The sequence below is a fragment of the Nelumbo lutea genome, chromosome 1, assembly GCF_056320005.1.
Source record: "Nelumbo lutea isolate HS-2025 chromosome 1, American lotus-T2T, whole genome shotgun sequence".
In the NCBI taxonomy this organism is placed as follows: domain Eukaryota; kingdom Viridiplantae; phylum Streptophyta; class Magnoliopsida; order Proteales; family Nelumbonaceae; genus Nelumbo; species Nelumbo lutea.
Window position 1 is genome coordinate 129124422 of NC_142684.1, and position 26991 is coordinate 129151412.

At 40.4% G+C, this 26991-nt stretch overlaps 1 protein-coding gene across 9 annotated transcripts in view; it reads right to left on the reverse strand.

Moving 5' to 3' along the window:
• Positions 1–26991, reverse strand: part of LOC148877512 (serine/threonine-protein kinase EDR1-like) — a 164759-nt gene that overhangs the window by 73940 nt on the left and 63828 nt on the right. For 6 of the 9 annotated variants that reach the window (XM_088942073.1, XM_088942072.1, XM_088942077.1 and 3 more), the window contains 2 exons: positions 12251–12376; positions 12063–12152 (listed from right to left, as the gene is read on the reverse strand). In XM_088942073.1, coding sequence (XP_088798199.1) covers positions 12063–12152; positions 12251–12376 — 216 coding nt within the window. Of the gene's footprint in view, positions 1–12062; positions 12153–12247; positions 12377–26991 lie in introns of all 9 variants that reach the window. The other 3 variants (XM_088942079.1, XM_088942076.1, XM_088942071.1) reach the window with 1 other exon arrangement.

Consider the following 26991-nt stretch of genomic DNA (forward strand, 5'->3'; position numbering starts at 1 on the left):
TTTTATTTGTTTTTTTTATCTTTCAGCCCTGTAAGGGCATTCTTGTAACTGTACATATCTTTTATCTCTTTAATATAAAAGAGACTCTTTGAGGTGGGGGTCGACTATTCTTGACACCCCTAATTCTGTTTTCTTCTTGCTCTTAATTCGGTTGACATGGTATCAGAGCAGGCTGCCCTTTGAGCTTCTATCTCTCTGATCCACCTTGTGTTCTTGATCCATTGAGAACTTGCATCTCTGCTGATTGGTCCTGGACAGTTTTGATCTTTCTAGGAACCATTTTTCTGTTTTGTGCACATCCAGAGAGAGAGATTTTATTGGATCTCCCTAGTTTGACATCCGTTTGCAGCAAGATTTGAAAGGAATTGTCGTCTAGCTCTTCTCAACATACTCTGAAAGTTTTATTGAGATCCATGAAGTTTTGAGAGAGATCTGGACTCCTCTTTTAGGCAGCTGCGCCCAGACTTTCCTTTTTTGGACTGTGTGTTCAGTTTTCTTCTCCTATTGGATCTTGAACAATCTCTGGTAAAAGTAAGGGGTTTCTTTCTCAGTTTTTGACTCTCCTGGATTCAATTACAGCTTATTTCACTCATTTTTTATCAAGTTTTACTTCAGTCTAGTTCCTTTAAACTTCAGCCGAACCGTATTTTGTGTTATTTTCTTACTATAATGGCTTCAGACAGAGGTGATATCATTCCTGTGAAGATGAATGGACAGAAATATGGGATGTGGAAGTTCCATTTTGACTTTTATGTTGAAGGGAAAGGTTTAGAAGGATATCCGAATGGAACGGTCACTAAACCAGCTGAGACCGAGGCCAAGGCTTTACGACAATGGAAGTTGGACAATGGCAAGCTTGTTTCTTGGATTCTGAGTTCTATTGATTATCATATATCTGTACCTATGAGGAGAATGAAAACAGCCTATGAGATGTACTTGTATCTGGGAAAAGTTTATCAACAGTCCAACATATCTAAACAGTATCAGATAGAATCAGAAATATTTTCCTACATTATTCTGGTTTTCGTGATTTATGGGTTGAATATGAGATTGTTCACATTGAACCCTCGGATCCAGTAGAGTGTGTGAAATATCTTCAGAAGCAACTTGAGAAGAGAAAGGTGACTCAGTTCTTGATGGGACTTAGACCTGAATATGAGATAATCAGGTCCAACATTTTGAGTAGGGGCACACTTCCAGATATGGATTCTGTTTTAGGGGAACTTCTCATGGAAGAGACTGGACTTCTCACTGCAGCCGGGTTTGATGAGAAGATGGCTGAAGTTGGGGCTGAAACAGCCTTTGTTGCTCATTGGGGTAAGAATCCAACCTCCAAGGATTTCTCCAAAACCCAGTGCTATGAGTGTAAGGGTTTTGGACACATTGCATCTCACTGTAAAAAGAAGAATGTGTGCACCTATTGCAAGCAACATGGTCACATCATTCCAGACTGTCCATTCCAACCAGCTAAGGGTTCTGAAAAAAAGACTCAGCCCCGGGCCTATCAGGAAACAGATGGACAAGCAATAAGACATTGTATCCTCCAAGGGTGATTCTTCAGTTAAAGGTGATTCAGCAGGTGTCATGGATGAAGAAAAGGTTCAGCAATTGGTACTTCTGCTATTTCCTCTGCTTTCTCTGCTATTGGCTTGTCTGGTAAGTTCTTTGCATATTGTTCTTCCCCTTCACATGCTTGGATTATAGATTTCAGGTGCCACCAACCATATGACAGGAGCCTACCTCAATCACCGAAATCCTTCCACTGAAACTCACCATAAACATATCATTACTACCAATGGTGAAAAGTTAGACATCATTGGAAGCAATGATTTGTCCCTTCAACTGTCACCAACCAAATCCTTCCCTCTCTCCAAAACCCTCTTAGAGTACCCAACCTTACTACTAATCTGATTTCTGTTGGCCAACTTGTTGATGAAGGAAATGTTCTCACATTTTCTCATGATGGTTGCTTGATACAGGACCGGTACATTGGGAAGTTGAAAGGGAAGGAGCATAGACTGGGCCGTCCGTTTGCGCTGGAGTTCGAGAAATCTCAATCAGGAGCATCCTCAACTTTACTTAGTTATTCTTTGTCTGATTTTCTGTTGAGTTATAGAAATAATATTTGGGATTTATGACATAAACGGCTGGGTCATCCATATTCCCAAAAATTAAAATTTTTGTTTGACTCTGGTTTGATTAAGAATAAAATTCCCCCTATTCATACTTGTAGGTTTTCAAGACTGCTATTCAGTCTTGACCACTAAGAAATTTCAGGTTCGATGAGGAGAAAAGTGAAGAAGAAGTAGAAGAAAGAGTGGTGAAAGAGCAGTAGAACACAGATTTTGAGGAAAATAACAGAATGTCAATATTCTGCCGCCGCCACTTTAAGTTAATATATATAGGTTATGCTAGTTACATGAAAGGACATATCTGCCCTTGGTGTTTACATCATAACTGCTACCAATAACAAACAATATAAAACTGAAACTAGAAATAACAGAATAGCAAAATAACCACAGCTGTGACTAGATACATTCTACCCTACGGACAGAGTGGGACCACAGCTGTGGGGCCCACATCAAAGTTCTCTACAATACTTTTAATGTTTCTTGCACTACGTGTTGTTTGAGTAAAAGTCATGTTTTACCATTTCTTTATACATCTGAACATGCCACTAGACCTTTTGAGATAATACATAGTGATGTTTGGTCTGCTTCTATTACTTCACAATTGGGATACAGATATTTTGTATTATTTATAGATGATTGTACCAAATATACTTGGATTTATTTTCTGGGCACAAATCAGAAGTCTTTGGTGCATTTAAATTATTTCATACTATGATGCAAAATCGATTCAAGTGCAATGTGACTATCATCCGCTCAGATTCAGGGGAGAATATAGAAACATAGATTTTTTGGCCTACGTGAGGAGTTATGGAATTCAGTCTCAGCATAGCTACCCAGACACTCCACAACAGAATGGTGTGGCTGAACGGAAGAATGGACATATTCTCAGTGTTGTGCAGACATTATTACAAGAATCTCATACTCCAACTTCGTTTAGGGTAGAATCAGCAAGTACAACCGTATATTTGATCAATTTCCTTCCCTCCTCCGTTCTAGGAAACACTTCTCCCTTCCAAAAACATTTTGGTCATCCCCCAGATTTCTCTAGTCTTCATGTTTTTTGTTGTCTTTATTTTGTTCATCTTCCTATTCATGAATGATCTAAATTAACTGCTCATTCTACCATGTGTGCCTTTGCGGGATATAATCATGACCATATAGGTTTTTTATGCTATGCTCCTACTATTCGTCACATTCGGATTTCCCGGATTGTTGTGTTTCTTGAACATATCTCCTTTATTGGGTTTGCTAGATTGTTTGCTCCTTCCATCTCTGTTTTTTAGGACTTTGATTCAGATGACACTACTACTTCATCAATTGAGAAAGATTTTCTCGTCTTCACCCGCAAGTAGCTACGTGTCCCGGCTCCTGCGCCTACAACCCCCATTCCACCCAGTCCAGAGCATCAATCTCCGACATCCTCTGTAAGTGATACCTTGACCCAAGATCCTTCTATTTCAGATAGTAGTTTGGTTATTCCACTTCGTCATTCTACCGGTATTTCTCGACCCCCTGACCGCTATGGTTTTCCTTCAAACCATAGTTCCTTTTTTATTGTAATTTCTTCCACAGATATCCCTAGATCTTATCAACAAGCCATTAAAAGTTCTCAGTGGAAAGAAGCCATGGATGTCAAAATTCAAGCCCTCCATGAGAATGATACTTGGGATCTTGTGCCAACACCTCCAGATGCTTCTATTGTTGGAAGCCGTTGGGTCTATACGATCAAACTGAAGTCAAATTGTTCCTTTGATTGATATAAGGCCTGGTTAGTTTCCCAAGGATACAGTCAGGATTATGGGATTGATTATGATGAAAAAATTTGCCCCGGTTGCTAAGATCACCACAGTTCGGACTCTTCTGGCCATATCTACTGTTCATTCCTGGACTATTTACCAATTAGATGTGAAGAATGCTTTTCTTCATTGTGAATTGGAGGCAATCTACATGAAACCTCCACCTAGATATTGCAGTGATCCTTCACGTGTCTGTCGCCTAAAGAAGTCTCTATATGGTCTGAAGCAAGTACCTAGGTCTTGTTTTGAGCGCTTTCGGGATGTTGTTGTTGCAGCTAGATATAACCAGAGTTCCTCTGACTACTCCCTCTTTGTTAAGAGAAGACCCCAGGGTATCACTATCCTTCTATTGTATGTTGATGACATGCTTCGAATTGGAGATGATCATGACGGCATTTGTGAGCTGAAGTCCTAAATTCATAACTCATTTCACATGAAGCACCTGGGTCCTCTTACTTCTTGGGTTTAGAGGTTCATCGTAGCAATCGAGGGTATTTTATTTGTCAACAAAAACTCGCCTCTGATCTCTTCAAATTAGCTAGAATCACTGATGGAAAACATGTTGATACACCCTGGAGCTGAATGTCAAGTTATCTAAATCCAAAGGCCTCACTCTTCCTGATGCTACCTTGTACCGTCAACTTGTTGGCTCTTTGATCTATCTTACTATGACCAGGCCTGATATTTCACATGTTGTTCAGGTCGTCAATCAATTTGTCTCTGCCCCGCGGCAACCTCACATGACTGTTGTTCGCCGCATTATCCGCTATGTTCAAGACACAACCTCTCAGAGATTGTTTTTCTCTTCCTCATCATCCATACAGTTGAGGGTTTATGCTGATGCCAATTGGGCTGGTTGCCCTGACACTCGCCGATCCACTACTGGGTGATGCGTCTTCATGGGTGACTTTCTCATCTCCTGGAAGTGCAAGAAACAGCAAACTGTCTCTAAGTCTTCTATGAAGCCGAGTATAGAGTTATGTCTTCTGCATGTAGCAAGATTGTCTAGCTGAGGTCTCTTTTCATGGATCTTGGTATGCCGACAACACCAGCGCTATCAAGACCGCCTCTAACCCAGTCTTTCATGAGAGGACGAAACATATCGAGGTGCATTGTCACTTTATTAGAGACCTTCTTGTTGCAGGCTCTAATTCTCTTCCGCATGTAGCCTCTCACATGCAGATTTCCGACATCTTCACCAAGGCCATGACTAAAAGTCGACACCTCATTCTTGTGGGCAAACTGATTCTGATGTCTACGCATCAGTTTGACGGGGAGTGTGAAGATATACCTTGATGTACACTATTAGAGTAGCCTTGTTGTACAGTATCATATTCTTATTATTTTATTTGTTCTTTTTATCTTTCAGCCCTGAAAGGGCATTCTTGTAACTGTATATATGATGAGTTACCGCTCACCTCGGAAGCCCCTTCGAGGGTGGCTTAACCTCCTGAAACAGAAGATGAAAGAGAGGGGATGGAAGGAAGAAGATAGCAGAGAGATAAAAAAGGGATATTCATTCATGCCATTTATTACATGATCAGGGCCTTATATAGCTGGCCTACATGTATGCAATCATGAAGAGAATATCTTCTGGTGGCAGTGTAACTAACTCTGGAAGGCTCTGCCGCATGTCATGCTAGCCTCTCTGTCTTCTAGTGAAATGTTGCTTGGTGGAGGTCTACTCCACACCTATGGTTGGGTTCAAAGGGAGTGTTTGGGTCCCATGAATTCCTCCCCCCTTAACATTGACCTTGCCCTCAAGGTCTAGGTTTGGAAACCTCTCATTCATCCTAAGATAAGGTTCCCAAGTGGCATCATCTGGAGGAAGCCCAGCCCACTCTACCTTGGCTTCCGGCACAACCTGACCTCCTCGTCAAACCCAATGGAAATCCACAATTCTGACAGGCTCTGTATCAATGTCCCCTTCTTTAGTGAATTGGGGTAAGTTGGGTGAGACAGGGGTCTGATTTCCCACTACCTTCTTAAGAAGTGAGGTGTGAAACACTGGATGAAGCTTTGAGGTTGTAGGGAGCTCCAACCGATAAGCAACAGGGCCCACTCTCTCTAGAACCTTATAAGGCCCATAATACCTAGGAGCTAACTTGTGTCAAGCCTGTCTTACCACTAAGACCTGGCGGTAAGGTTGGAGCTTGAGGTAACAAAGTTACTCACCTGATATTCCAATGGGTGATGGTGAGCATCATAGTGGGCCTTCATTCGCTGCTGGGTTTGTCAAGTTGGACTTAAGCAATCTAAGAATCCCGTCTCTTGCAAGCAAACGGGTCTTTACTTCTGCCACATTGGATGACCCATATTCATAAGGTAATATGGGAGGAGGTTCTCTGCCATAAAGAGCCTTAAAGGGTGTCATTCCAGCAATCGATTGATAAGTCGAGTTGTACCAGTATTCTGCGCACGGGAGACAGTGAGCCTACTGTCGGGGCTTTTCCCCTATGAAACATCTAAGGTAGGCTTCCAAGCAACGATTAAGAACTTCAATCTGCCTCCCACACCTGATCTAGAATCTTGAGAGGTTGTAGAAGGCCAGCGGGAGACTGTGATGAGTATTTCTGCTGTTGGCAGGTTTGACATTCGGATATATATCGTAGTACATGCTTACGCATTCCTACCTAGTGATATTGGCTGTTGAGCCTCTTTATGGTCAGTAGCACCCCTGAGTGTCCTCCCAAGGCGGAGTCATGAAACAACCTTAGCAGTTCAGCTTTGTGAGCTGAATTATGGGCAACAACAAACTGAACCCTGAGGAAAAGATCAGGCCCAACAACTTGGTAACCAACAACTTGTGAAGGGTCTCGATTCCACTTACCTCTAATGGCTTGCAACTGTGGATCAGACCTGGCTTCTTGTCGTATAGCTTCAAATAAAGGAAAGTTAGGCTGAGAGCAGGTCAACTGGGCTAACTCTTCTACTCGTGACAATGCATCAGCTACTTTGTTTGCGGGCCCCGACTTATATTCTATGAGGTAGTCAAAGCCCATCAGTTTACTAAGCCATTTTTGTTGCTTTGGGGTGTGCACCCTTTGTTTTGCTATGTACTTCAAACTTCATTGTTCTGTTCTAATAACAAACTTGCATCCCAATGGGTATGCACGCCACTTTTGCACTGCCATCACCACAGCCATCCTTTCTTTGACATAAGTGGACTGACTTTGGTGAGTTGCTGAAAGAGCCTTGCTGAAATAAGCAATGGGCTGCCCTTTTTGCATCAGGACGGCCTCTACTCCTACACCTGACGCATCGCATTCTATTTCAAAGGGCCGAGAGAAGTCTGGAAGAGTGAGGACTGGAGGGCTGGAAACTACTGTCTTCAACTCTTCAAAAACCCGTTGGGCTTCATCAGTCCAACTGAAGGAATCTTTCTTTAATAGACGCGTTAGTGGGGCAGCCATAAGCCCATACCCTTTAACGAAGCGCCTATAATATCTAGTAAGCCCAAGAAAGCCTCACAGAGCTTTTTACAGTAGAGGGCTTGGCCCACTTCTGAATGGCTTCTACCTTTTCTAGGTCTGCCATGACTCGACCCGCTGCAACCACATGGCCTAAGTACTGAATTTGTCCTTGCTCAAAGGAACCCTTTGTCATTTTGGCATGTAACTGGTTTCCCCTCAGAGATTGAGGGTGAGTTTCAGATGTTCCATATGTGTGTCACGACCCCTGCTATACACAAGAATATCATCGAAAAACACCAGAATAAATTGCCTTATAAATGGCCTGAAGATGTCATTCATGATGACCTGAAAAGTGTAGGGGGCATTTGTGAGTAAGGGTATCTATATGGCCCCACATTGGCTGGATTAGAACTAGGTAAGAGAGGTATCTAATGATCACGAGTCTGGGATAGGGGTAATTGGTTCGGCTCCTCAAATACATCGCCAAACTAATCGAGTATCGACCGTAGGGCCCTGTGTTGGGCTTCAATGGGGTGGACACAGCCCTGGTTGTCCAGAATTGGAACTGTGGGCCGAAGGCCTAAGTGCATAAATATGGGTTGGCCGGCATCTTTGGAGGCTCGTATCATGAAGGTAAAAGTATCACTTCGTGGGCTTGGGGCTACACCCCCTATAAATGACAAGATTGGCCATCCTGGTGAAAATCCATTATCATTTTAGCCCAATCACATAGAGCAGGGCCCAGACCACGTAATCAATGAACCCCCAAAATAATTTCAGCCCCCCAAGAAATCCAATGGGTGGAGATCCACCACAAAATTATGGCCATGTATGAGGATTTTCTCCTTTTTACATACACCATTACATGACATCTGACTCCCATTAGCCACATGGATTGAACAAAAAGGGGTGGGTTGTATGGTCATACCTAGCTGCTTAGCCAAACGGCAAGTGATGAAATTCAAGGTGGAGCCACTGTCAATCAAAATCACCATGGTCCGGCACATCAATCTTCCTTCTACTCGCATGGAATGAAGAGAGTTGAGGCCCATGAGGGCATGTAAGGAGATCTCTGACCCGTCAGGTTCTGGCCCGTCTAGAATCAGTTCATATTCAATGAAGTGCTCTAAGATTGTCTCATCCGGCTCTTCCTCTGTCTGTAGGAGAAACACCCGTTGGACCCGGCATTTATGGCCTGGTCCAAACTTATCATCACAATTATAACAAAGGCCTTTCTCATGTCGGGCTTGCATCTCAGCCCACGAGAGGCGCTTGAAAGGCATAGTGGGCCGGGGCAGTATGGGTTTCTGAACATCACCAACCGGTTTCATGGGCTGTCGGTCGACTCGTGGAGTCCTCAAAATCGGGTAGGGCAGTTTGCTAGCTCGACGAAGGTTGTCGATTATTTCTTCTTGCAGGCGAGCTAATCCCATTACGCACATCTCAGTCGCCGGACGGAAAGCTCTCACCTCCAGGCGAATATCCTCTCTAAGTCCTTCCACAAAACATCCTACTAAGGCCTTCTCCGACCAGTCGTGCACCCTAGTCGCCATCTGCTCGAACTCGAGTTGGTACTCTGCTACAGTTCCAGTTTGCTTCAGCCGGATGATCAGCTCGTCATAGTCCACGAACTCCGTCGGCCCAAAGCGGATGCACAAGGCTTCGATGAACTCTGACCAAGTTACCTAGGGATGATTCCGGCAGTACCACTGGAGCCATAGAATCACGTCTCCTAGATGAATGGAGGCGATGGAGACACACTGGTGAGCAAGAGTTTCATGGTATTCAAAATATCTTTCTGCTCAGAAGATCCAAGGAATGGGATCTCCACCAGAATAGTTGGGAAATTGATCTTAGTGACTTTTTCGGTGGGGTAACGCCCTGTTCTTTGGCTACTGGAAGCAGAGGCTTTCGCTCCTGCTAGGTGACTGGTCTCGCTAGACTGTTGCTGAGAGGCAATGCTATAGACGATCATCTGAGTTCCTTGAGTTCGTTCACCACTTGGTGAAGCTCGACCTCAATTTGGTCGACCCTTTCATCCACGGCAGAAGAACGTGTCTATGGCATCGTGAAGCCTGGGATTTGGATTGTTGGCTCTGATACCAAACTGATGAGTTATCGCTCACCTCGGAAGCCCCTTCGAGGGTGGCTTAATCTCCTGAAACAGAAGATCGAAGAGAGGGGATGGGAGGAAGAAGATAACAGAGAGAGAGATAAAAAAGGGATATTCATTCATAACACTTATTACATGATCAGGGCCTTATATAGCTGGCCTAGATGTATGCAATCATGAAGAGAATATCTTCTAGTGGCAGTGTAACTAATTCTGGAAGGCTCCACCACATGTCATGCTAGCCTCTCCGTCTTCTAGTGAAATGCTGCTCAGTGGAGGTCTACTCCACACCTATAGTTGGGTTCGAAGGGAGTGTTTGGGTCCCAACAACATATCTTTTATCTCTTAATTATAAAAGAGACTCTTTGGGGTGGGGGTCGACTATTCTTGACACCCCTAATTCTGTTTTCTTCTTGATCTCAATTCGGTTCACACTACATAGATAAGGAAGGAGATCAGCAAATGGAATGACTGATATATGAGTCAGACTTGGAATCAGCAGGAATCAATTATTTTGGGGGCTGCAGGGTACGAATTAGAGAATAAAATATAGTCACAGAATTCAAATAGAGGGAGGAAAGAAGGTTGTGCTATGCTATAGGGAGTGTTAAGTACTGATTGTAATTTAAAAAATAAAACAGCTTGGCCACACCATAGAGTTAATCCATCATTGTCAAATGACTGTCTAGAGTGCAGGTAAACCCCAATCAACTCTAAAAGACCTTTAAAAGAAAGAAAATCAGATCCAACACCTAAATTTAATAATGGTTCTTGAAATGTTATCTGTTTTGTTTTTTATGACTGGGTGATCAGGTCCTCTTTTGGCCCCCTTTAAATTTGCTTTAGCAGTTTGTTGAATCCTTAGTGAGTTTTTTTATATTTTCAAGGTCTACAGTCATGAAGTCATAACTGTATGTTAACCCCTCCCTCCCTCCCTGCCCCCAACCTCTTCTCTCTCCCAAGTGTCTCCTTGTTATTAAACTAATTCAATTTCTCAGTATTTGCTAAAGTTAATGAAGGGCAACACAAGCATATATTATCAGATTTTCATAATAATTTACCAAAAGGAGGAAGGAGAGAAAAAGAACAAACAAAATTCTCTTTGATTTAATCTCTGGAAGGTAAAAATGTATTGGTGTTAAATGCAAGAAAGCCGATGAAGGCAGCAACCAAATACAAGGTGTAAGCATTTGAATTTGAGACACATACGGCACATAAAATTTACCCCACCATTGGGAACATTGAAGATGAGACTCCCCTAATCAGTACAAAAATCAGAAATTTTCAGCTCATCATCATGAAGTTGGAAAAATTTCAACCCATTAAAATCCAATAGATACAAGCCTAACAAAAAATTTTCAGCCCATCATCATACACAAATGTCGCTCTAGAACTGATGCTTCATGCAGAGATATTCACCTACTATAAACCCTCCATGCTAGGATGAAAGGGGACTAGGTAGCTAAGCCAAGAAGGTAAAAGAAGTAATTTTGTTGATGGATAGCAAGATCAAAATAGGCAGCCCAAGAGACTGGAAGTCACAACAATACAGTGAGGCACTATAAAAACAACCTAAAATGCCCAAAACCTTCTGAACCAAGTGGCCTTTACATCCTATAAGTTAGATTCCTGAATTCGTGAACAAGTACCAGTTTTGATCTAGCTATGTCCAATGCATCTTCAATTATCCATCTTTTTCTTACATTACCCATTTCTCTAAGATCCAATTGATCATATACATTTTTCACTCATTGATTTGACCCTCAAATTGCCATTATCAATACAGACATCTTTTGCCCCCTCCTGATACTATTAATTAGGAGTAGAACTTCCCATCCGACTACTCACAAAAAAAAAATGTGGAGAGATATCAAGTAGGAAACTCAATCTAATAGATGGAACCTTAGATGTGACCTTATATATGCTTCCAAACTAATGAATTCTTAATGATGGGAAGCACTCCCCATCTTAGGAATAAAAGAGATGAAGTTGGTATTGATATCTCTGATTATAATCTCCCTATGAAAGAACTCACTAAACACCTTCAGCAAATCATCTTTGATTGTCTAGAAACAGATTTGGTAAAAATCATAATAAGGCTATATGAACCAGGTCCATTGTCCTTATCCATCATAAAAACAGTTCCCTTAATTTCATCTTCCTCAAAGAGCCTTTCAAGTTGTCTTGCAATTTTCTGTAATATAATATTCCAATCTAAGGTTCTATCATTTGCCAAATAATGGAAAGATACATTCCAGCTGTACCTCCCACTACACCTGTTGACAATTCATTGAGATTCAGACTTCATTTTCTAGGGAATAAACCAATTGAGCAGGATTTTTCAAACACTTTCAGACTACAGGAAATGATCACAAACACATTATGCACGTAGCAAGAGACAAAAAATTATCATCCAACATGTAAAAGTACAAATCAAATGCTACAAAACCGTATAGGAGATTGCAATCCCAAAGCAACAAAAAGTTGAAGTTTTAACTGAAATACCAATGAAAACATCAAATGATGAAAAGTTAAATTATACTTATCAAAAAATAAAATTTTTATTTGTATAAAATGCAAATAAAAATAATTAGTTAGAAAGAAAAACCTTGAACTAGCTGTTCGTTGTTCAGCAATAACTTTCCTCCGGCTACGTCGCCAAAAATTGTTTGCAATGTTGGGTTCACTATGTGATAAACTATAGCCACCAAAGGAAATTTCTTAACAACCATATTATACGATTATCTCTTAATTTATGAGAACAGAATGAAGATTCATGAGAAAATGTCATACTACCAAAGCTTTCCCTCAACAAAGGTTGTTGAACGCAACATTACATTCCGCGTACAAGGACCTGCTACGTTTGCAGAAGCTTCCACCTTTCGCTGGTTTAAGGTCTGAAGGCTTTCATCTTGCTCCATGCTTCATCAAAAAGAATAAGATAACATTTTATCAATACAAAGTCATTAAATAACAAAGAAAAGAGTAGATGTGAAAGAACAGAATCATTTAATTATAAGGAAAAAGAAATGATATGATGATACTTTTTTAATAGTTCTTCTTACTACAGGTTCTCTTGTACAGTGGAGGGTGTTTTGCCCTCCCTTTTCAGATTCATACAATCAATAAAATACTTTTTTCTAGCTTATCAAAAAAAGAGAGACCGGACCTGCTCTGAACATTTTGATCTTAACATCACTGTTTTTCCAATCAACAAATGACAGCTGTCTTGACTCACGTCATGGCTCTGGACAATTCAAAAATTAAGCAGAACTTTATTGGGTCCAGACAGCTGTCATCTGCAGATGGAAGAAGTAACAATATAAACAGCAAAATGTTCATAGCAGATCCAGACTTGAAAATATATAAAGAATACTTATGGTTATGGATTGCCCAAACAGCATCCATAAGTATTTAATTTGACACGGTTACCCTCTGGAGGCATCCAAATAATGTTGCTAATTGTTTGTCATTAAATACTGTGCTATCACTCGTCAGTTCCTATAAAGTTTTTACCCAGTGGGCTACCCTTATGGATATGCAATCAAAGCATCATTTGCATGACTTTTTTTCTAAAAATTCTGGCATTCCTTTCTTCCCATATCATTTGTAGATCTCCATAAAATCTTTACCCATTTTTTTTTGGTAAGATAAAAAGAAAAAAAAAAAGTTGCCACTGAAAAAGACTTTGTACATCCACTGGAGGAATCCACCTGTATAAAAAATAGTGAAAAAGAACTCACAGATTGTGGACACAATAGAATAGGAGATTACTAATTCTAAGTTCTAGGTAGTTTGACATATTCCTCTACAAAGAAAGCACATTTGGAGAGATAAACAAGAACTAGGCCTTCTCTTTTGCAGTTTATCACATGTGTTGATTTTCATCTGTACTACTTTTTGGTAATGGCACCTCTGCATTATATTAATAGATGATAAAAGATGTGGTGGCCTTGCTGCCATGCCCTATTTTTCCATTGACTTTGAAATCACAGGATTGGATACCTAAATGTTTCCCCCCAAATATAATCTATCTCTTGTTACCCATAATACGGCCAAAGCATCTATGAAACAGTGCAGATCTGTGAGTCCATCCAAATTGATCTATCAACTTCCTTGCTATTTGCAGCATTTCCTTTAAGAAGTCTCTAAACTTCCACAGACCATACATATTGATTCTTAGACATCCCACCACAATACAGGAGTCACCTTCCGGTACTATATATCCTTGAAATTCAATAGATCTCGCAATTTTAGCCCTTGGTACAAGGAGAGTAGTTCTTCCTTTGTTGATTCTCGTTGTCCTATACATAAGGGTGTCAAAGGACCGGTTTTTTACTGGACCCCATCCAGTCCAAAATGAATTCGGACGGATTGGATGGATCAAAAAGACATAGTTGATTGGACCAATCCGGTCCAAAATATTTATTAGATTGGACTGGACCTGGTCCGCCTGTAATAAATTTATACAGGATTTGGTTGGATTAACCCAATATCTGGTCCATTGATATAAGATAAGAATATAGGTGTTAATGGACCGGGCTTGGATGGTCCAAACATTGAATTGGACCAGTCCAAAATGGTCCAAACTATTCATTGGATTGGATTGGACTTGGTCCATTTGTATTGGACTCACATTGGACTGGATCGGATTAGACCAAATCCAATCCAATCGACACCCCTACCTATAGGTCCCAATTTTTTAAATTCCATTTCCATTTTTGACACCTTATTTTCACCTATGATAACATCCACCCATTTCCAGGCATGTGTCTCTTTTGAGGCCTTGTCATCATCTTCCTTGAGCATTCCATTTTCAATTTGCAATTTTTTTTTCCATTGATGGTAGAATCATAGCTGATATATCAAGCTTTTCTATACAACTTGCATCCTATGAGCCCCTTCCCATCAAGAAGATCCACCAAGTACCATATATTATTCTCGTGAAGGGCAATGATCTCCAAGACTCCAACATAGCACTGGAGTGATCAGGTGAACTTAAGGCATCTACAAGATTTTTAGGAATAGAAACACTATGAGTGGTAGGGATGTAAGCACAATAAGGAGACAAGGCATCACAACAAGTGAAACTAGCAATAGGACTTCTTTTTTTTTTTTTTGAGAAGAAGTGAAGTATCAATTCATTCATTAGAGAAAAAAGTACAACTAGAGGCCACACAAAGGAGTTACAAGAATAGCCTCTAACCACAAACCCATTGGGAGAAACAAACTTTAAAAATTAAACAAAGAGCTATAAAAAGAACTGTTAACCTTAAACTGAGTCGATGACCATGAAAAGAGCTTTCCCATGATTTTCTGCCACATTTCATCTTCTTGACAGCTTTTGTTTTGAAATATCCTTGAATTTCTTTCTTGCCAGATCGCCCATAACACAGCACCTGGAATCAGATGCTGTGTTATGGGCATCTTTTGGAAAGCAATGGGAATGTTAAGAAAAATCAAAAGGGACAAAATACCTTGATGTGATAGAAGCTCTTTTTTTTTGTAAATCAATGTATAATTGTATTATTATAGAGAGAAAATCCCTCAAAAATGGTGTGGGCTGCACAATAACTGTGGTGTGGGTTGTATAATCATTAGTGCTGCCACATCTTGAAACATAGGCAAATTCTTTTGACAATGGGAGTAAATACAGAAAACAAGTGATGGCTTGAATTTGGAAGAAGAGATAGGAAATGGTAAAGAAAGCTGGGTTTTGGTTTACCTAACATCAACAACTACTACAATTCTCCCCACAAGGACAGGCAGGGAATTGACTGAGACTCAAAAGGACACCTTCGTAGAGACATACCACCTCTTATGCATAGGATAAACATTTATAACCCTTTTAAGGATAGCCCAAAAAAACAAAAGGAATGCACATATGTAACTATAAAGACTTTGTTAAGATAATAATAAAGAATGTAATATGTAGAATGTCCCATCCATCCCTTAAATAAGGTTGTACCAACTCCTTGTAGAGACTGATTTATGTCTCTTATATCTTCTTTCCTTTTTTGGCTCTTGGGAGCACACATTTATGTTGTATCTTATCTACATTATCTTTTTCTGTTTTATTCTTACTTGTAAGAGAGGGACACAACTGTCATTTCTCATCTTTGTACACATCTCATATATAAGATATCTTTTTTTTTTATGAATAACTGATTACTTCATTGAATTTAAAAGAAAGTGTACAAGAGAAAGTGGGAAAGAGACAAGCCCTCTTATCTCTCCCCTTAGACTATAATTACTGAAATAATGGTAGGAGTCATCTAATGGACGCCAAGAAAGGTGCGGAATGGGTGGGCGAATTTCAAAAATTTTCCTACCTTCTCCCAACTAGGAATCATATTCCCTAAATTTAGAATACAATATTCAAGGATTCTACTTGAACCATAATCAAAACAGATCTGAACCAAAAGGGAACAGGAAGGATTATACCTGATCCGAAGAAACAATATCTCACAAAGTTGGTGTTCACGCCCAAAGAAAATACCAAGATCCGCTCCTGCTGAAGATGACACAGCTGTTGATGGAGCGGAACCAGCAAGGTGCGTCCTACACACTAGATCTTTCGCAAAAACCCACTGGAAACTCTGAACACTGAATCCTTTTCAGTCTTTTCTGCAAGACTGATGTCAAGAACTGATTTCTTGACTTCTTTCTCCTACAAAGATCGAATCTTGCAAGAGGGGTTGGCGGCGGCTGGAGGAGAACTCCTGTGACAAAAATGGCTGAACAGCTTTTCTTCTCTCTGGAGTTTTGAGATCTAATCTCTGTATCCAGAAGACTTTCTTCTCTCTTGAGTTTTGAGATCTAATCTCTGTATGCAGAAGACTTTCTTCTCTCTTGAGAAAAACTTGGTTCGAAATCTGGTATATTCGAATTAGCTTTCTCCTCCTTTCTTCTTGATTAAGAAATCCTCCTAATTAGGAGTTATCCCAATCCAAATCAATATTTGGATATGGGATAATCTTAATCCTATCTCCAGATTAAGTTAGTTTACTCCTGATCTTATCAGGAGGTTACTAGATTCAAATCTGATTTGAATTTGGTCTCCCAGAGTGGATAAGGTCAAAAGCCCAATCCTTTTTACTAACATTAATCTCAGATTCGCCCCTTAGATAGGTGGTCATATCAGCCCAGCTCGTAATGGGCTTTTGGCCCATTAAGTGTTCAGTGTTTAACTAGTTTCCAATCTGCTGCCCAACTGAGCTTCTTTATATGGCGTGGGACCCAAACATTGATCTACACACCAGCCACATGGGTTCTGCCCAATCTTTATTACAAGGCCAAACCGAATTCACTGAAAACTCAGTGACCCCTTGAGCCCATCACATGGACCCTATGGGCCCAACAGTTACATTAAGTGGTCCCTACGCCAAGCCATCTTATAAAAACCCAGGGACTGTGGGCAGGTGCAAGATTAGCCCATCAGGTATTATCCTAAATGGTCTTACACTTAACCTCTCAGCCCTTAATGATCAAGCACTGCCCGACAAGAGAAAACCTCTCTCTCGGCTGCAAGGAACAGAGCTGCACTTTCTACTCACATGGATCCCAGGAATTAAAACCTTTTGCAAATCTTTTGAAGCCGTACATATGCATTTATATATATATATATATATATATATATATATATATATATATATATATATATATATATATTAATTTTTGCAAAACAAAATTCCAACGATTGAAATCAACTACCGGTAGTTTGGTTTCCATCAAAGAGAGTGCATTCCCGATCATTACCAATGTCCGACAAAGGGGCTGATCCTGTCACTATGATCACTCACTCAGATGAATTCTCAGACTACCCCAACATATCCAGGTTTTGACCCCCACTAAGGATCTCACTGATTGATATATCAAAGACAGCCCGATCCGACACCTAGTGAAGTGTCATAATCGAGTTCAGGGGTTAGGTGTAACTATCCAGTTTTGCCCATCTGTCTCCAAGGTCTAGGGCAATACTGGAAATCTGTCCGGTTCAAGGGTTCAAGCAATCTCATACTGCATGTGCCTTGGGTCTTACCCTGACGGCCGAAACAAGCCATCCCAACACTTGGTGGCATATTAGTATCAGCCTTGGCAGGATAAATCTCCCCAGACTTATGCAATGGTTCTGAACATTTAAAACTAAAACAAGTTTCTATAAGTGTCCAGTTTTAGGGTCTTACACAGAAATATACCAAACAACATGAATCAAACATGTACTTTGTTTATTTACACTAAATGTCAAAAGTACATCAAATTGGATTGAAGCTAAGGGCATACAAAATTGTCTAACAATTACAATTAAAAATTACATCTGTGCCCAAAATGTTTGAATTCTCCCAACCCCTTGCTTGACTAGTCATCAGCCATCGAATTAGCTGTTCTTTTCACCCAATGTATTCTTAGTTCCATGTCCTTTGTGATCCATCTGAAATTTTTCTTCTCATTATTGTATTTCCACATCCTACTTTCCTCATCTAGTAGCCAAGCCACTACCAGTTTGGAATCTCCTTCAATGATTAGCTTTCTAAAATTCATGGTTCTAGCCCTTTGCACCCCTTCCATAACTGCCCTTACTTCCACTCTTAGTGAGTCTCCTTCACCTGCTGAGCCTGAGAATAATGTGAACACTTTACCCTCCTCATCCCTGAATATTCCTCCAATTCCTGACCTTCCTGGATTTCCCATGCTACTTCCGTCAAAGTTAAGCTTTATGAATCCTCTTTGAGGAGGGTCCCAGATAGGAATAACAGGCTGCTTATTGACATTTGACTCTACCACTACCTTCCAGTTTCTAATGATGTCATCAATGGTTATATGTGAGAAGCTTTCTAAGCATTTCAGCCATTGAGCCATTCTAATCAGAATTAATTCAATCAATGCCTCTTTTGTTCTTTCCTTTTCTCTAAACATTCTTGCATTTCTTTCTTCCCACATTACCCAGATTATTACCACCCTAGCACTCTTCCACATTATGTTAACTATCATCCTCAGCCATGGACAGGAAGTTGGGTCAAAGAGACTTTTAATGTCAGCCGGAGGTGTCCACCTGCATTCAAACAAGGAAAAAAGCCATTCCCAAATGCCATCAACAAACAGACAAGTGATAAATAAATGAAAGCAAGTCTCACTATTAGCCTTACAAAGAACACACCAGTGTGGGGAAAGGCACCACTTTTTCCTCTTCCGTTGTAGCCCGTAAAAAGTATTTATTCTTTCGTGAATAAAATCCCAACAAAAAGCCACAATCCTAGGTGGGATCGGCTTGCACCATACCTCCTTAACAAGAAAAGATTGAAGGGGACTAAGGGGAGGTTGGGTTAAAACTTTGAAGAAAGAGTTACAGGAGAACAGACCCGAAGAGGAAGGTGTCCAAATTCTTTCATTAGACTTTTCAGGATCAAAGAAAATTCCTTCAAGGTTTTGGATTAAAGAGAGCACACTATCAATTTCTGAATCCCTTAATCCCCTTCTAAAGCCAAGGTTCCAATCAAAGTCATTGGTTGAGTTTGAATGGACTAAGAAAGTAGAAATGGGCTCATTCTTGAAACATGACAAAGAATACAAAGAGGGGTATAAGTCCTTCAAAGGGGAGTTCCCATTCCAAATTTGATACCAGAATTTGATTAGGTTGCCAGAATTGAGTTCATACCTTACAAGAGGCAACAAACAAGGTAGAATCGCTTGTATGGCCTTCCAAGGTGAAGCTCTGGTAGCCCGTTGCATTGAACCATTGCCCCAGCCATTGTCCAATAGCCCGTGTATGCTCACCACCACCCTTGCCCAGAGTTTCTCTCTTACTTACGGCATTCTCCATAACCACTTCCCTAGTAGAGATGAATTTCTTTTTTGGACAAGTCCTATTCCAAGACCCCCATACTTTTTATCTCTACTAACTATCTCCCAGCACACCTTATGATCTCTTTTCTCTTCTCCTGGCACCTAGAAGAAATCCCTTATTAATTTCTCAATGCTCTTGCTTACTCCCACTGGCATCTTGAAGACTGGCATATAGAACACAGGGAGGTTTGCTAGGGTCGACTTTATTAGGGTGATCCTACCTCCTAGGGAGATGTAGCCCTTTTTCCAACACGCCAGTTTCTTTGACACCTTTTCTACAATTGGATTCCAAATGCTTGAGTCCTACGGGTTGTCTCCTAAGGGTAGTCCTAGGTAGCTTAAGGGCGATTGAGAGACATTGCATCCCAAGATTTCAGCACAAACTTCTAACTCTCTATCCTCCATGTTTACACCAGCAATGAAACTCTTCTCGAAATTGACTTCTAAGTTGGATAAATTTGCAAAGACTTGCACTATCTGCTTTAGGTTCCTAATCCATGTCATATCGTCCCCTTCACAAAACAGAAGGGTGTCATCCACAAATTATAAATGGATAACTGACACCCTAGCCCTCCCCACTCTCCAACCTCTTCGTAGCTGTCTTGTATCAGCTCTTGTTATTAATCTACTCAAGACATCTGCAATGATGTTTGGATACAACCCCAGATCCATTTGCACCATCTCTCCCCAAATCCAAAGTGACTTAAAACCTCCATCAGAAAGGACCAATCCACCAAATCATAGGCTTTTCCCAGATCCAATCTATAGACTATGCCCTTTCTTCCAGTTCTTTTCATTTCTTCAAGGCACTCATTTGCTATCAGAACTTGATCTATTATTTGTCTATTTTGAACAAAAGCCCCTTGGTTAGAAGAGATGATGGAAGGGAGCACTTTCTTTATCCTCAAAGATAACACCTTAGCTACGACTTTATACAGACTATTCACCAAGCTTATGGGTTTGAAGTCCTTTGGATGGACCACTCCAACTCTTTTTGGCACCAATGCAATGAATGTGGCATTCATACCAAGATTTATTACTCCTTTGTCAAAAATTCATCGAAAACTTTTTTAAGGTCATCTTTTAATATGTCTCAACAGTCCTAATAAAATGCCATGGTGAATTCGTCTGGCCCCGGTGCTTTTGTTCTATCCATAGAAAACATTGCCCCCTTGATCTCTTCCAACTTGAACCTCCTTTCTAACCAATTCTTGCAATCATCTGAAATGCCATGGTGAATTCGTCTGGCCCCGGTGCTTTTGTTCTATGCATAGAAAACATTGCCCCCTTGATCTATTCCAACTCAAACCTCCTTTCTAACCAATTCTTGCAATCATCTGAAATGGTTGGCCAGTCCAATCCTTCTATCCACCTTCTATCACCTTGGGGTCTTTGAACCACAGCTCTGAAGTGCTCCGCAAAGATCCTTGCAATCTCTCTTTGGTCCTCTATAACTGCCCCTCCAATTTCCAATTTGGAGATAAAGTTCTTGCTTCTCCTCCCATTAGCTAAGGCATGAAAAAATTTTGTGTTCCCATCCCCTTTTCTAATCCATTTGTGTCAGGATTTTTGTCTCCAACTGACTTTCTCCTTGTACAAAATTTCTTCCAACTACTTTTTTAGATCCCATCTCTATCCTCTGTCTCTCTCCTCCAAAGTGCCTTGAGTTTCCTTCTCATCTAGCCCTTCAATTCTATCAATCATTTCCTGTTTCTTCTCTTCTATTCTCCCAAACTCCATCAAGTTCCACTCCTTAATTTTTCCTTTTAGCATCTATAACTTCCTATGGACTCTCATTCCTTTCCAATTGCTCTAGGCCTAGATGGGACAACCACATGTTCTCAAATCTAAAGGGTGTAGGTCCTAGCCTGAAGCTTCCTTCCTTACAGATGGTAATCGGCTAGTGGTCAGAGGTAACTATAGGTAATGCTCGGGACACTAATCCTCCCCAACGTTCTTCCCAATCGAAGGTAAACAAGAACCTACCTAGATTAGAACAAATTGGGTTTAGCTGCAAATTGGACCAGGTGAAGTTATGGTGTACTAGAGGAATTTCCTTAAGCTCAAAGGTATTGATAAATTGGTTAGATTTCCTCATGCTAGTATTAATTCTTTGTTTCTAGTTATGTCGGTAATCTAAGAAAGATAGGATTTGATTGATTAAGAGATTTGAATAAATTTAGGAAGGATTAGATTTCAATAATTTTAGGAAAGTCATATACTAGGATTAAGGGAAAGATTTAGTCAATCCCTAATTGCGAGAGATTCTAGGGGTCTGCCTTTCCTATCTTTTCTTATTTAAGTTGTATGCTCAACATGTTTTTATCATCAATAAAGAAAATTCTCTTTTCTCTCTCCCTCTATATTTCGCCACATGGTATCAAAGCTTTAGGGTTCAATCATTTATTTTAAGGCCGCCATGGTTGGCTCTGGTTCAGCCTCTTCAGATGCTACCAGCGGTGTGACATCTTCGGAGGGAGGTATTCAATCAGCGGCTATTTCTATTTCTGAGAATTCTCTTCAAATTACCATTCACAAATTGAATGGAAAAAATTATATTGAGTGGTCTCAGTCCGTGCGGTTGGTGATCGACGGCAAAGGGAAACTCGGTTATTTGAATGGCGAAGTGAAACCGCCAGCCACTGATGATCCAAAGTACAGGCAGTGACGTTCTGAAAATTTGATGGTTACCGCCTGGTTGATCAAATCCATGGATCCAGTGGTTGGAAAACCATTCATGTTCCTACCGACGGCTCGCGATGTGTGGGAAGCTGTTAGGGAAACCTATTCGGATTTGGACAATCATTCACAATTGTTCGAACTGAATACCCAAATGTGGAAGATGCAACAAGGTGAACGTGAAGTAACAGCTTATTATAATGAGATGATAGTTGTTTGGCAGGAGTTGGATTTATTTGAAGAAGAAGAATGGGAAAGTCCAAGTGACAGTGCTCGATACAAAAAGAACAGAATGAGGTCGGGTATTTGTTTTCTTGGCTGGCTTGAATAAAGAACTCGATGAGGTTCGGGGACGTATCTTAGGGCGAAAGCCCTTGCCGACTATAAGAGAAGTTTTTTCAAAAGTGCGTAGAGAAGAAGCACGGCAGCAAGTGATGTTGAAGAATGTTAGTGAAACAAAAACAGAGAATGAAAGGTCCGCTCTTGTGGCCCGAGGTGCAGACATAGAAGGAGACAGACAAGGAGGAAAGCAGAGACCTTGGTGTGATCATTTTAGAAAGCCATGGCATACTCGGAAAACCTGCTGGAAGTTGCACGGAAACCGGCGGGTTGGAAGAAAAAATCAGGCAGTGACAACAAGCCAGGGGAAGATGTCCGCACGTTTCAAGTAAGCAATTCGGATTCAGGGAAGCAATCATCCTCAGAGTCTCTTCCTTTCCAAAGGAACAAACAGAGCACTTATATAAAATGTTTCAATCTTAATCGTTAGGAAATTCTAACCCATCCTGTTCTTTAGCCTAGTCAGGTAATTTTTTCACTGCAACCATTGTTTGTACCAAATCTAATGGCTCCTGGATATTAGATTCAGGTGCCACTGATCCTATGACCGACACTTCGCAGTTCTTTTCTTCATATACACCCTGTGCAGGGAATCAAAAGGTTAAAATTGCAGATGGTTCCTTTGCTACTGTTGCTGGGAAAGGAACAGTGTCTATTTCTCCTTCTCTAAACCTTAAAGATGTTCTACATGTTCCTAACCTATCATACAATCTCTTGTCTGTCAATAAACTAACCCTTGATCATAATTGTCGACTTAATGTTTTGTCTTCTCGTTGTGAATTTCAGGATTTAACCTCTGGGTAAATGACTGGGGGTGCTAAATAGGATGGTGGCCTCTACCTCTTTAATAAAGGATCAAACTTTGGAAGGCAAGACCGACAGACTTGTTTTAGTTCTATCTCTGTTTCTAGTGATAGTGAAATTTTGTTATGGCATTATCGATTAGGACATCCTATCTTTCAATATTTAAAGCATCTATTTCCCAAGTTATTCATGAATAAAAATTATTCAGTTTTTCAGTGTGAATCTTGTGAATTAGCAAAACATCATTGTGTTGTTTTTCCGTCTCAACCATTTAAAAAATCAAAACCATTTACCATGATTCACAGTGATGTTTGGGGTCCTTCTAGAGTGACAAATCTTTCTGGAAAACGTTGGTTCATTGCTTTTATTGATGATCATACTAGGGTCACTTGGGTTTTCCTTTTAAAAGAGAAATTTGATGCTGAAACTGTGTTTAAAAATTTCTACAACATGGTTCAAACACAATTTCAGACTCAGATTAAAATTTTTTGGAATGATAATGGAAAGGAATTGTTTAACAATGTGTTAAGGAATTTTTTTGTTGAGAAAGGAATTATACACCAAAGTTCGTGTAATAATACACCTCAACAAAATGGGGTAGCTAAAAGGAAAAACAAACATCTCTTTGAAGTTGTTAGAGCTCTAAGTTATAAAACTAAAGTTCCTAAGTATCTTTGGGGAGAAGCCGTTTTAACAGCCACTTATTTGATTAACAGACTTCTTACACGAATATTGGATTTTAAAACACCCATACAGGTTTTCACTGATTGTTTTCCAAACTCTCGGCTAGTGACAAACATTTCCTTAAAAATTTTTGGAAGTGTGGCCTTTGTTCATAACCATGATCCCAAACGTTCAAAACTTGATCCAAAAGCACATAAATGTATTTTTGTAAGCTATCCCACTAATCAGAGAGGTTACAAATGCTTTGATCCAGTTTTGAAAAAGATGTTTGTGTCTATGGATGTCACCTTCTTTGAAGGAACCTCGTACTACAGCAACTCCCATCTTTAGGGGGAGAGACACACTAGTAAAGATGGTTTTTTAGATAGTTCTGATTTAATGTTTGAATTTGTCCATAATGATGTTCCTCACAACCGGTCACCGAAAGAAGGTGAAGCAGAAAAATACAAAATTAGTGGAAACAAATGAATTAAATATTGAAAATGTTAAGTCTACCAATGAACAACCTTTGGTAAGGCCATCTAAAAATGAAAAAGCTGAAACAACAGAGATGCGTGTGAAATAAAGGCCTTGTAGATTCAAGGGAATATCTAGCACAGAAAAGGAGAGGCATTATTCCGCAGCATCAACAAAAATCTAATCAGAGGTTGGATCATGAAATTCATGATAATTCTTCAAAGATCCCTGTAAATATTTCTCCAGGTAATTCTGATTCTTCTAGTCAGCTTGATCTTCCCATTGCTCTTAAGAAAGGTGTTAGGTCTTGTACAAAACATCCTCTATCAAATTTTGTATCTTACAAAAATATTTTGCCTTCATATTGTGCCTTTATTTCACAAGTGTCTAGTGTTGTTAGACAGTTGTATGCCCTAAGCTCCAATCAGAATGATGTACATTATGAATTTATTGTAAATGAATAGAGTACATATTGGATAAGTCTGGGGAGATTTATCCTGCCAAGGCTGGCACTGGTGTGCTGCCAAGTGTTGGGGTGGCCTATCTCAGCCGCCAGGGTAAGACCCAAGGCACATGCAGTGTAGGATTAATTGAATCTTTGAATCAGACCAGATTTCTAGTATTGCCTTGGACCTTGGAGATTGATGGGCAAAACTGGAAAGTTACACTTGACCCCTATACTCGATTATGATACTACACTAGGTGTTGGATTGTGTTGTCTTTGATATGCCAATCAGTGAGATCCTTAGTGGGGTTCAAAAGTTGGGTATGTTGGGACAGTCTGAGAATTCATCTGAGTGGGTGATCATAGTGACAGAATCAGCCCTTTTGTTTGACAAAGGTAATGATCGGGGATGCACTCTCTCTGATGGAAACCAAGACTGTCGGCATCCAATTTCAATCGTTGAGATTTGTTTTGCAAAATATATTTTATATGAGATATAAAAGTAATATATATATATATATATATATATATGGTTTCCAAACTTTTGCAAAAGGTTTTAATTCCCAGGATCCATGTGAGTAGAGAGTGCAGCACTGTTCCTTGCAGCCGAGGGAGAGGTCCTCTCTTGTCGGGCAGTGTTTGATCATTATGGGCTGAGAGGTTAAGTGTAAGGCCATTGAGGGTAATACCTGATGGGCTAATCTTGCATCTGGGCACAGTCCCTAGGTGTTACAAGGTGGCTTGGCCCAGGGACCACTTAGGGTAAGTGTTGGGCCCATAGAGCCCATGCGATGGGTTTCAGGGGGTGCATTGTCCATAACAAAGTATTCGGCTAGGCCTTGTAACAAAGGTTGGGCTGAACCCATGTGGTTGATGTGTAAATCAATATTTGGGTCCCACGCCATACAAGGAAGCCCAACTGGGTAGCAGTTTGGAAGGCTAAGTGAGCACATAACCCTATTGGGCCTAATGCTCATTTCGAACTGGGCTGATTTGATCAGTTAAATAAGGAACAAATTCTGAGATAAGATTAGCAGATAGGATTGGGTCTTAACCCTATCCACTCAGAGAGTCCAGATCTAAATGTGATTCAGATCTGAAAACCTCCTAATGAGATTAGGAGAAGGCTGATCTAATTTGTAGATAAAATAAGGGTTCACCCTTATCACTTAAAGGGAATTATGATCCAAATATGATTTAGATCAACAACTAATAGGATTAGGAGTTGATCCCTTTAAGGTTATAAAAGGAGGAAAGGGCGGCAACCTTTTGACACACTTCACATCCTGTCTTCAGCACTGAAATCATAGAAGAGAGAATTCATCTTTACTATGCTAAATCTCTCTTGTCGCCTCCTTCCTGCTGCCGCCAAATCTGCCAGTTCGATCTCCTTTTCTCAGTGGGAGTGATCAAGATCAGATCTTGATATCAGTTCTTTGTGAAAGGGCTGATTGGAAGAAGTGCTCACGTGCCATCCAGCTGATTCTTGCGAAGGATCTGGTTCTTTTGAAGAACGTTGTGGATTATGCTCCATCCTGCACTGCGCCATCTTCAGTGGGAGCAATTTTTGGTTCCTTCCTTGGGTGTGAACACCTCCATTGGGAGATACTATTTCTCCGTATCAGGTATATCCCTCTCCTACTGCTTTTGTTCAGATCTGGTTCGGTTCTTGGTTCAAGATTGATCCTTGAAAAATATGATTTTTCTAAAATAGGGAATATGATTCCCAGTAGGATGGAGAGAAATTTTTGAAATTCGCCTATTCTATTCCACAAGATTTGAGCATCCATACGATGGATATCTCATCCCTTCAAATGTATCCATTCCTAACAGTATCCAGGAGGCTCTAAATGTTCCTGAGTGGAAAGAAGCTATTTTTGAGGAGATGAGAGCTTCGGAAAAGAATGCTACTTGGGAGAAAGTGGATATGCCGGATGGAAAGACAGTTGTTGGTTGTAAATGGGTGTTTACTCTAGAGTACAACTCAAATGGATCCTTGGAGAGATACAAGGCTCGCATAGTAGCTAAAGGCTTTACTCAAACATATGGAGTGGACTACTCTGAGACCTTTTCTCCAGTGGCGAAGCTAAATACAGTTTGAGTACTCTTATCTGTTACAGCTAATCTTGACTGGCCACTGAATCAGCTGGATGTGAAGAATGCCTTTTTGAATGGAAACTTTGAGGAAGAAGTATATATGGAGCCTCCACCTGGTTTCACTAAGAAGTTTGGAACCAAGGTATGCAAGGTAAAAAAGTCTCTATATGGACTTAAACAGTCTCCCAGA